Source organism: Scomber scombrus, chromosome 11 (genome assembly GCF_963691925.1).
Source record: "Scomber scombrus chromosome 11, fScoSco1.1, whole genome shotgun sequence".
Lineage (NCBI taxonomy): Eukaryota > Metazoa > Chordata > Actinopteri > Scombriformes > Scombridae > Scomber > Scomber scombrus.
In genome coordinates this window covers 9,520,901-9,532,773 of record NC_084980.1, presented here as the reverse complement: position 1 = coordinate 9,532,773, position 11,873 = coordinate 9,520,901, and the positions used below count along the sequence as shown (strand labels likewise).

Here is an 11,873-nt window from a genome sequence, read left to right as displayed (position 1 = left end):
AAGAAAGGAAAAGAAAAGGATATATTGGATTTGCTTCTATTTGAGTGAGAGGCAAGCTGTGCAAAGGCCTGGACTTTGTTATTTGTTCAGTCCATTGGTCCTCTGCATACAGTATTAAAAAAGTTCACCTTCTGCCTGCAAGAAAACAACTGTGAATATGAGATTTGAAAGTGACACTGCGGTGTGGACTTTACACAGGCACAGTATGTACAGTATGAGTCAGATGCCAGAGTGCATCTAACATCCCACATATGAAGACAGTGAAGTTTGATTTTGTACAGTCAAACAAACAGTCCTGTGATCTTGGGTAAGTGCTACTATATACTGACATAATCATTAGATATACAATACAGTTTTAAGCCATCCCTTCCTCTTTCTAGACCCCTCTTCGGACACAGCCTTTTTGAAACAGTCAGGAAAAACAATAAAAAAGAAAATTTTGCTTTCACTTATGAGGAAATTCAGAGTTCATTAGTGACTACAATGCACTAAAGCTCCTGAACACCAAAATACTAGATCACTGTACTGAAGATTGTATTATCATTTAAAGAAAGTGATTCAATGTGGCCAGAAAGTGGCATTTACTGGGTAATGGCACATTCAATTTCACTTAATTAGCCAATATTGTCTTAGGTCAGTTTCTCAGGTCTTTGGGAGACCTGACTGAGAGCGAGTGAGATGGGACCATAAGCAGGAAAGAATAAGCATCTTGATTGCTGAGCACATTATGAAACAGGTGCGCTTCTCCTGCACTGATATTCAGGCGGCAAGCAATGAGCCGTCAGCCTATTAACGAAGCAATCTATAGGCTTACAGGCCATTGATTGCTGCCTTTGTTAATAAAGTCCTATGAAAGACCGATACATGATGTGATCCTTTTTTGCTGTTTTTTTTAAGGTATGGAGCCTTTTTTCCTTTGTTTCTCCAGAGCAACTGGAGAAAATAGAAAATGTCACGTACAGTAGCGATTAACAAAGAACCTGTCAGCCCATCTGTGAGTTTAACCTGCTTCTTTATTAACAATGCTGATGACGTCAGATCACTGTGCTTTCCCATGTTGCCTATTCGAGCAAGAGCAGGCAATAGAGTGTTTAATTCACCATGTTCCTGCTTTCTCTGGCATTGTCTGTCATTGCCGATCTTTTAGCATGGAACTGCTATCTCCCCTGTCCCAGCGCATCCACTGCTTTCAGGGAGAGGTTTGAGCAGTTACTTTTGAAAAACATTTTCCAATATGCCAGATAAACAACCATTCATACTGGTGAAATCAGAGAGTTTTGATGGTTGGAACTTCCAGGCATCCAGTCAGTCACTTCTGACACCATGTACAGTAGCAATTAAAAGGGAACCGTCAGCCCGGTTGTGAGTTTAGTAAGTCTGTTGGGTTGGACTTTTTTTGTAAGCTGAAGAATATGTTATTTCTTCTTAAAAATTACATTCGTCTCACTTTATATCTGAATGTATAAGGAAGCCAACCTTTAGCTACCCTGTTGTTTAGACAGGACACTTACATAAAAGAATCATGGGAGCTGTAGTTTATGAATGAAAACAAAGAAGTCATGAGTTTTTATAATAATTAGGAGGTGCTGAAGTACATATGTATTGACAGTCCAGGATGATTCATTAGCTTTCAGAAATACTGAAATAAACCAATTATGTAACCATAACAACCGTGCTCTATGGTATGTAAATAGCTATTTTTAAAAGGCATCAAGACATTCAATTTATTTGATAAGTAGCCATGATGTAAAGGCTTATATGTGTTCCACTTCACAACACACACTTTGTAGTGCTCTACAATTACATCTGCTCTGTTTTCTTGGGATATTTTTTGATGGATAGTGGATGGCTGAGTGCATTGGCCTCCACAGGTTTTTATGTCTTTGGCAGATGTAGTAACCTTGTACAACCATTTCTTTAATACAGCCCTCTGTTCTGTCCTTTTAGTCACCCTCTTGTGAGCACTTCGGTCAGTGGGCTGGCAATTGCACACAATTCCTGTAATTTGTTCTTCAAGGTTGCCCTGGTGATGGCCATTCTACATCATTTTGAACCTAGTCTTGTTCCAAAGCTGCTTTAGTTGCTCCTTCTCAGAGCGTTTGCTTTAAATCAGCAGGGCGACTATTGAGATTATATCTTATAGCTCACCTAAAAACAGTTACAAGTCAATTTTACAGTAATTTTAGAGACAAAAAACTAGTGAGAAAAATAATTTATAATATAGTGTATTGAAGTATTCAAAACAATTATTGACAAGATCATGTATTGTGGTGTATTTGTGTACATCAATATGAGATTTTAGCTGAGTCCAATTTTAATGAGTCATCCGTTGCGCCAAGTCACCTGAAGTGCACTCGGCTCGGACTCACTGGTAATCTTTTAAATCTCTTCTCTTTACCTATCTGACAGCTCACTTGGCTTTAGTTTACATTGGGATTTATTCCGGTTTGAATAGGACATCTGCTCAGGCAACAGAGAGTTAACAGTAGCATTTTCAAGAGATCTTTCAAGACAGCTGATACATGGGAATGTCACAGCTTGTCAGACTTCCAAATAAAGTTTTTTAGTTTTAGTCCTTGAAGTGTTCGACACCAGACTTGTGCCTGCAGCTATGACACACTCGAACAATCTTGTTACTCCAATTTTTCAATCTCAAATCCATTAAACAAGTCAAACAGAATACTATTTGTATGTCTTTGATATATTTTTCATTTCTTGATGGTTTCTTTTTTTTTTACAGAGTTGGTACATTTTTATAAATTTTGGACTACAGTGAAATGTTTCTTTTTACAATTACAGAATGGCAGCTCATGAAACATACTGACATGGTAGTAAAATCTACATTTTTTCACTTTTGAAATACATACAGTACATGTACAGCATATATCACATATATATGGACAGAGTTCAGAGTGTGACCTGCGGATGATGACTTGAGTTGTGTGGTTTTTTTAATGCAGTTTGTCTTGGTGCACATCAGTAACGCACTGGTCCCATATGCTTCTCCTTTGGTTGTTTAAGGCAAAGAGGGAATACAATGGGTTGCAAAGACAACTTGACATGACTTTAACACAAGGGCGAACAGTCGTCTTCATTTTCATCATGACCTTCATCATCATTTTTGCCCTGATTCTGGCAATGACCGTACAGTACTGTAGGTATTAGACAACAAGGCAGAGAAGTGCAGGGAAAAAGGTGTTGCTGAGAAAATATGGGAAATCGTAAAGAACCCCTATTTCTTTCTTTCTTTGAATATGAATGAAATAGTTCCATTTGTGTGTTTAAAATACTGATTTCAGCGATTTCCTTGTAACTCAATTTACATGGATTTATCCATCTCTGTCTCTTTGTTTTACAGTTTACTGAGTCACTGAATCTTTTGGAAAAAATGCTTCCTAATAGAGGATTTTAGTTTCATCATAGAGAACAGAGTGACAAAAAGTGAAATATACAAAAAAACCCAGTTAATATTATGCTAAAAACATACCAAAAAATGTCATAATGAATAAAAAGAGATACAAGTGAATGTTTCCATTTTTTCTGCAGTCCACAGAGGGAGAGGTTCCTTTAATTATATCTGACATTATCTATTGTGTTCTCCATTTCTGCTCCTTAAAGACAGGCTGACTCACATGTGTGGGAAGATGTTATTTAAACCTCAAACAGGATCAGTTCTGTGGTTTGAAACATCTGTCAGCCGGAGTGGCACAGTGTCACAGCATGTACCAAATAATACATCTCTGATAAATATGTACACACACAAACATACACAATCAAATGTGGGTCATTATTTAGGGTTATGTAGGAAAAAAAAAAGTCTTTTTTTCCTGGGTCATCTGCAGTCATCCACTCTTGGCCGCTCTCCTTCTCGGAGGGGAAAAGTGTGTGAATTGAATCACCTCAACTCTTCAATCTGCCTTCCTCTCCTGCTGGTCCAGCGGCTGTGGATGTGCTAGTAGCTGTTGGCAGGGCAGATGCTTTTATACATTAGTCTCCAGCCCGTTCATGTCGACGGAACAGTGGTCCTTGTCCCTGTGCTCTCTCTTGTGGTGAGAGGAGTGAGCGTGTTTCTTCTTCTCAATCGGCCGAATCCCCTCCTCTAGCTGGATCAGGCGAGCCACGTCTGGGGACAGGTGGTCCTGCTTGCTACCCGGTGGAGGTGCCTGGTAGCAGCCGTTCTTCTGGTTCTGGTAGGTCATCATCTGCTGTATACTTATCATGGGCTTCGTCTCGCAGATCAGAGGCACCTGGTGGACATAATGATCATAGATGAGAAGAAGAAGAAGAGGGACTTTATATCATTTAGTTAAGCAAGTCATGTGTGTCAGCAAACTCAGTCAGAGTCTGTTTTTAAAATTGAAAACATATATGTACATAAAGCTTATATCAAAATTTGGGATAATGATATGTTCTGGGGCTTTTTTAAGGAAAGAAAAAACACATGAATAAAGGCAACGATGACACTGGCAGAGGTTGTGATTTTCACCATTATCAGAATAATTTTAATGAAACAGTAAACTTGAAGCTTGTGCATTATAAATAATGGTTAAACATGTCAGCAGGCCTTTACTACAGTTGTCATGATGAAATGTGATGATCTAAAATCCATTTTGCACCATAACATACGTTTAGATTATATTGAACTCAATTAAGACCTAGACACTACTGTACATGCCTGCTGCTGGTAAGGTGAAACATATTAAAGGAACAGTTCAACATTTTATATTTTCTTGCCAAGAGAAGACCACTTTCATGTCTGTGCATTAACTAGGCCTATAGAGCTATGGGAGTTTATTAGCTTAGCATAGCATACAGGAGGAAACAGCTAGCCTGGCTCCATCCACAGGCAAAAAAAATGAAAATAATCATTTTTTGGGGACATCTGGAGCTATTGTATTCCTTTAAATCTGCTGCACAACAAATTGAAATGACATTCTACATACAAAGAAACAATCAATCAATAACAATCGATCTTCATCCACACATCTGTTATTCCGATAAAGACAAAGGTTCCTATACACAAGGGAGAAGCCAGTCAAGAATGGATGCTTGGCAGTCTCAGTATTCATTGATTTGTCCTTGCATGCTCTCACCTGCTCGCCCTCTTTGACAAAATCTTTTCTGCAGATGTGAGCCATGATACCTGTGGCCAGGGCATCACCCATCACATTGACCATCGTTCTGAATCGATCCCTGGGTGACAAAATCAAAAGTCAGTCATAATGAAAATTTGGGAAAATAGTAATTATTCATAGTATGAGGTCATAGTATGGTATGTGTGTATTTTTCTCTATAGAATCTATAGATTAATAGATCAGTAGATACAGATGCTGTATACTGGAAGATGTCATAATCACTTCCCGAAATCATGGTTTTGATTGTGTTCATCTATATAGAGAGATTAACCCTTACTTACAAAGCCCAGTCAACAGCAATGATGAGAGTGATGTCATCAGTGGGCAGACCCACAGAGGTCAACACGATCACCATGGTAACAAGTCCAGCTTGCGGGATTCCAGCTGCACCGATACTGGCTGCAGTGGCCGTAATGCTGAGGGAACAGAAAGAGGAGCAGATTGCATTTATTTCTATAATGTACAGGGACATGCCTTTATTTCTATCATGTACAGAGACATGATGTTCAATGCCTCATTAAAGGCGTTTATGTGGTCTTTCATCTTAATGAAGTGAAGGAAAGTTATGATTTCATTGTGAGGGGTTGTGAAGTAGGGACAATGTTAGAAAGTAACTAAGTGCACTTACAATGCAATTTTTAAGTATACTTTATTTTCATTTGAATATTTCCAAGTTAGTACATTTTGATGATGATACCTCTGTACTTTTACAATGCCACGCTTGTTACTCACTATATGTTTACTTACTCATATGTTTACACTGCAGTATTATAACTTTTGTTTGAATAAAGGGTCTGAATACTTTTTCCAACACTGTGTAGGGAGAACGGGAGATGTAGGGAGCATGATTGCAAATGTGGCGGATGTTCTGTCTAAGATCTTGGAACTCTGAGCACAAATTTACACACTGTCCCTATGCAGGACAGGAGGGTGGAGGGCTGGAGGATGTAGAATGGTGGTTGGGGAGGGGGGGGTATGGGTTTGCATGCAGATGGAGCAGCTCTGTGGTCAGCAGCCAAACGGCACGGGAACAGGACGCAGAGAGAGGGAAAAATGATTATAATTCTGGCGTGACAAGGGACATGAGTAATACAGGTCATATGGGTTTTACCGCCAAGGGATTATGAGGGAATGTGCACAGACTGAAGCCATGAGGAGAGGTCTGCTTAATGTTATTACAGTAGGACATGTCATCAAATCAGAGGAGGGACAGGCATGTTTCTGGACCTGTGTAGACTTGTTTACCTGTGCGTAAAAAGGTAGATGTGATAGTGTTAATGAGAGGGGTGTTAGTGTTTTTGTCTGCCAGTCTGTCTGTCTGTCTGTGTGTATATCTGTCAGTCTGTCTCTGTCCCCGGGGCTTCCAGACTGATTTAGCAAAAATCTGATCAGACTAAGAAGCTCATATGAGGCGTAATCTGTGTGACATTTACATATATGTGTATCTAGTAAATCCCATAATATTTTTTATTAATTCAGAATTAAACTAAATGTGTGACGTGGCGTGATTAATTCACATGTTGTACTCAAAACACCCCAAGTAGGCTAAATGCCTGTTTTTCAAACTCCATTAGTTTGAAACGTAGTCTCCGAGCTGTGATGATATCATTAGTGTTATTTTTTTCTAGCTTTAGAAAGCTGCCTTTAGAGTCACTGAGGACAGAATACAACAGTTTTCACAGGATGAGTAATACTCCTTGGGGAATTAAACTGAAATTGATGATTCCCATATGTGGAGTTTTTCATCGGAATCTACACCGGCTGACATTTATTAGATTTTATACAACATTTCCATCAAATGCAAATTTTTTTTGTGTGACAGTTACAGTCAAAATGTAGCCAGTCTTACCTAATTGTGATGATCTGTCCGAAATCTAGCTCATAATTATTCACTTGGGCGATGAAGATGGCTGCCACAGCCTCGTAGAGCGCGGTGCCGTCCATGTTGATGGTGGCCCCCACAGGCAGCACAAAGCGGATGATGCGTCTGTCGATATGGTTGTTCTCAAGGAGGCACTTGAAGGTGATAGGCAGAGTGGCTGAGCTGCGGCAGAAAAATATAAATAATGCCAGATAATGAGCCTCTTCTGAGACAAGATGTGTAATCAAGACTATAACATACAGAAGCTGTGATTATATAATTATTTGAGGTGTTGTTGATCACACAATAAAGACAGAAGTCTAACAATTTTCTTACATTATTCCAAGTAGCTATTTTCTCTGTGGGTAGGTGTATTGTTTTTCCTGCCATGGTGGAGTCATGACAGACTCACTAAAATTGGTGTTCATGCAGTTGCCAATATATATTTATTTACTGGATTATTTTCGCAGTAATTTCGCAGTTGTTGTCACAGCTTCCAAAATTTGGACTTAAAAAACAAGTGTATGACAGACGTGTTTTGCATTTTTAAACGCTGGAAAATGCTGAAGTAAACACACACATAGTTTGTGTTTAGAGGGTAACAAAAGGAACAAATAGGTTCAGAAATGAATGGAAAAAATTCCAGATAACGGTTATACATGGACACAAATGAATCAAGATCTTGACTCAAGTGGCCACAGTACATTTTGTGTGCAAAAATGTGTAGATGTTGTGATAACAAATCAGGCAAAAAAAAAGTGTATGTTTTTAATAATGTGAGCAAGCCAGGTGAGATCTGGAAATTCTTCCTCTTGATAAGCTGTACCAACATAATTGCGTTAATAGTGAATTATATTTATCCTTCACAGCCTCACTGAACAAATCTTGAAAATATTTCTCAGTAGCAGGAGAGCATTTGATGAGTGTATGCCAAAAGGTCACTGACGATGATCCAGGAGTAAACAATCTGTCACTCAACTATTAAACGCTACAAGGTGTATGGTTGTATTGCTAACAGACATATTTAATGTCAGATCACTTTTGCATCCTCTTTGATTCGATCCGTACTACCAAGTGCAGAGTGCCAATAGATTTATTAAAAGTCGTCACATTAATGCTAACTGGTTTACCAATGAGTATCTCAAACTAGCTGCGACATATCCAAGTAATGTGATGATGGATATTCTCAGTGAATTATAAACATTTAAAATAATGCTTCCTTCGTTTTTTCAGTTCCAGAAGAATTACATTCTACACTGTGATAAGTTTGCTGAGTTCCTTTATGACAAAGTTTCATTTATCAGAAACAATGTTGTGGCTTCCTACAAAAAATACCTCTCATATGCTCTCTACCACACCAATGCATGATAATACAGCCACCATGTGATACAAGCAATTGGACAATTACCTTTTACACAATAGTATTTATGATGCATAGAAGAAAGCCCTCTAGAAATCAATAACATATTTATTCAGGTAGTTTAGCCAATGCGACTAAAATGTATCATACATAGACATAAGTAGTATACAATCAGATTTGGCTGTGAAATATTTCACATTTACCATATAGCAATTAGACAATAGAAAGAGGTTGGTCACAAGGTTGTGTTGTATCAAATCATTATGGGATATAGATATCAATAGTTATGTGTGCAGTGGTTGACACACTTCCTTTGTGCTGTAAATGGAGCCTTTATTTTCCAGGAAGATTATACCCAGTGGCAGACAAATTTGCTCAGTGAAAGCGTAAGTAATCTAAAGGTCGATGGTATCTTTATTCTATAGCCATTACACTGTGCAATCAACATTTGCTTCATAATAATAAGTTAAAACAAAAAATGTTGTTTATTTCCACTTTAAAAGAAAACTTAAAACGTTTTATCTTTTCTCAGGCTTATGAATGGTGAATGTGTGTGTGTGTGTGTGTGTGTGTGTGTATGTGTGTGTGTGTGTGTGTGTGTGTGTGTGTGTGTGTGTGTGTGTGTGTGTGTGAGTGCTTGATTAGGTGTTCATTTTAAGTTGTTGTATTTCAGTACTTTTAAGCTTAGATTCAATAACAACTTTACCGTATTGATCAATTACTTTTATGGTGATATGAAGCACCTTATGGCCAGGATACCAGGATGGCCGAGTGGTTAAGGCGTTGGACTTAAGTTCCAATGGGCAGAAGCCCACGTGGGTTCGAACCCCACTCCTGGTAAAATAATTGATAATAAGTAGAGTTCATTCCCAGTTGATCACTTTCAGGACTTGTGGTTGTCTTGGTGAGGTGTTGTTGGATGAAACTAGGATATACACATCACCTATGTGTGGTCAGACTGAACAACTACCTTGAGTCTGAAATAGGTGAGGAAATTGGGTTTTGTGGGCGGCTGTGGCTCAGGAGGTAGAGCGGTCGTCCCCCAATTGGAAGATTGGCGGTTCGATTCCCGGCTCCTCCAGTCCACATGTCAATGTGTCCTTGGGCAAGACACTTAAACCAAAATTGCTCCCGTTGCTGTGCCAACGGTGTATGTGTGTAAATGGTTAACTTCCACCTGATGTGCAGGTTGGCACCCTGCGTTGTAGCCCCTGCCATCAGTGTATGAATGTGTGTGAATGGGGTGAATGAGTTGTAGTGTAAAGCGCTTTGAATGGTCGAAAAGACTAGAAATACCAGTAAAATTGACTTGACTTGTCTAGTGATGTTGAAAAACACCAATATATAGCCTTAACAGAAAAGACAGCACTGAGATTGTGCGTCACGAGGTTAAAGGGTCACAGTGAAACATTCATTGCATTCAATGTGAATTCCATTATCCACTCCATTCACACTAATGGCGCTTTTCCACTACACCGTTCCAGCACGACTCGCCTCGCCTTGCCTCGCCTCGGCTCGCCTCGACTCGGCACGGTTCCTTTTCCATTACAAAAAAGTACCTACTCAACGTGGGCGGGGTCGTTTATACGCAACACAAAACACATAAACAATGGAGGACATTGAGGTAGTGGTGTACTTGCTGCTGTATGTGGTTTTTTGTCTCACACAAAGCAAGAAAATGGAGCCGTATGGCTGTAACTATGGTTGTAACGCTGCTGCCGGTATTTAAAAATGCTGGGTTTGATTATTGTGTGGGACGGCTCATGACGCTTCCAGCGACAACTACAAATCAGCGGCCAGCAGTGTGTCGACGTCACATTTTAGTACCGGCTTGGCTCGCTTGGAACCTCACCAGAGCAGGTACTAAAAAAGGACCAGGTACCAGGTACTTTCCCTAGTGGAAACGCAAAAAGAACCGAGGCGAGTCGAGGCGAGTCGAGGCGAGTCGTGCTGGAACGGTGTAGTGGAAAAGCGCCATAATAGTGTAGTATAAAAGCGTAATTACTCTGACCTCGACACTTTCTTTGTTGCTTGTTATTTTTGGTGAGTTGCAAATTGAAGTTTGTTATTGTATATTATATAATATCATATAATTGTACAATTGTAAACATCATAAGGAAAACATTTCATTATTGTTCCTCAAGGGACCACATAAAAACCTGAAGAAACAAATGTATGTGTACAAAATTAACAATAGAATTTGCTTTTAAAAAGTGGGGACTAGACTGTTTATAGACTTCAAGATTTTTACCTGGAAGAGGTGGCCAAGGAAATAAGCAGGGCCTGTAGAATGCCTCTGATGTAAACGATGGGGCTCTTCTTAGTGATGAAGAAGTACATCGCTGGTAGGATGAATAGGCCGTGCAGCACTAAGCCCATTACCACTGTAATGGCATAAAAGCCCAGCTTCTTCCCCATGGCTGAAGGGTCATCCATCTCCAAGATCTTCCCGGCAACCAGGAACACAATGCCAAAGGGAAAATACCTGGAGGGAACAAAGCAATGATGAGAGGGGTTTGTTCAGGAAATGCAGATACCGGATAAGCTTTCTTTTCAAAATGTTATTTCCTTTCATGGTGTGAAGGTTTAACATTCATGGTGCACCCAGTGTCCACATACAGTTCATTTACAATCATGTCAGTAGTAGGAACTGTGGGAATAGTAATAAATCATAAATAATCTACAGCCACTTCATGGTAGTGATAGAGGTGGACGGACTGACTGACATTGCGACCCCTAGCACCATTGATAAAAAGATTCAGAAATTGGTTTCAGGTAAATTATGATTACTATGATTTTTATTTAAAAAAAGTTGTAGCCTGTAACTGTTCACTAATTTAAAACAATCTAAAATGTAGCAGTTTTTTTTGTGTCGTTTACTTTGATGTTACAGCTCTTACCAGATGACAATGGCAACAATCTTCAAAACTGCCTCATTCACACTCTGGCAGAAGTTGACCAGAGCGCTTCCATTGGGCCCCATTCTCCCCAACATTATCCCTGGATTGAAACAAAACAAGTGGAACATGCATGAATTGATAAATGCATCAGTAACACATCTACAATGATGTACCTCACAGGATAAATTAAAGACAATACACATTTTACATAAACACTTTAAACTAAATTATGCAAAGGGATGGGTGTGCCAATGATTTAATCAGGCATTTTTGCATATGAGTGCATATGCATTGTTCATGTTACTATGTGAAGGTGTGTGTGATGAAACCATGCCAACCACCTACCCATAGTCGCAGAGAAAATAACAATCCCCAGCACATTCATGCCATCGCTGGTACCAGGTGATGTTTTCATGATTACGTCAGGTGGTGGTGTGAGATCCAGGGAGAAGTTCTGGATGTCAGTGCCGTTGTCATCCTGGATGCCGTAGATGTAGATCCTACGTGTGGTGGTCTCGTCCAGGAGCTGAGCCACTGTTGGCTTGGGGATGAGTTCTGGGACTCTCTGGGTTCGATACTTGAAACCAAAAGAGAATACAGCCCGTCAGTAAACATGA

General features: G+C 39.5%; 1 protein-coding gene and 1 non-coding gene across 3 annotated transcripts in view; one reads left to right on the top strand and one right to left on the bottom strand.

Annotated features, from left to right (window-relative positions):
* Positions 1-3,980: 3,980 nt before the first annotated feature.
* slc1a7a (solute carrier family 1 member 7a) overlaps positions 3,981-11,873 on the bottom strand; it is a 34,067-nt gene continuing 26,174 nt past the window's right edge. The window contains exons 5-11 of one of the 2 annotated variants that reach the window (XM_062428516.1): positions 11,602-11,833; positions 11,257-11,356; positions 10,608-10,841; positions 6,985-7,179; positions 5,417-5,551; positions 5,088-5,193; positions 3,981-4,247 (exon numbers count right to left, since the gene is read on the bottom strand). In XM_062428516.1, coding sequence (XP_062284500.1) covers positions 3,981-4,247; positions 5,088-5,193; positions 5,417-5,551; positions 6,985-7,179; positions 10,608-10,841; positions 11,257-11,356; positions 11,602-11,833 — 1,269 coding nt within the window. The remainder of the gene's footprint in view (positions 4,248-5,087; positions 5,194-5,416; positions 5,552-6,984; positions 7,180-10,607; positions 10,842-11,256; positions 11,357-11,601; positions 11,834-11,873) is intronic. The other variant, XM_062428517.1, reaches the window with a different exon arrangement.
* On the top strand, positions 9,114-9,196 carry trnal-uaa (transfer RNA leucine (anticodon UAA)). Its single transcript has one exon. It is a non-coding gene; the product is annotated as a tRNA-Leu (tRNA).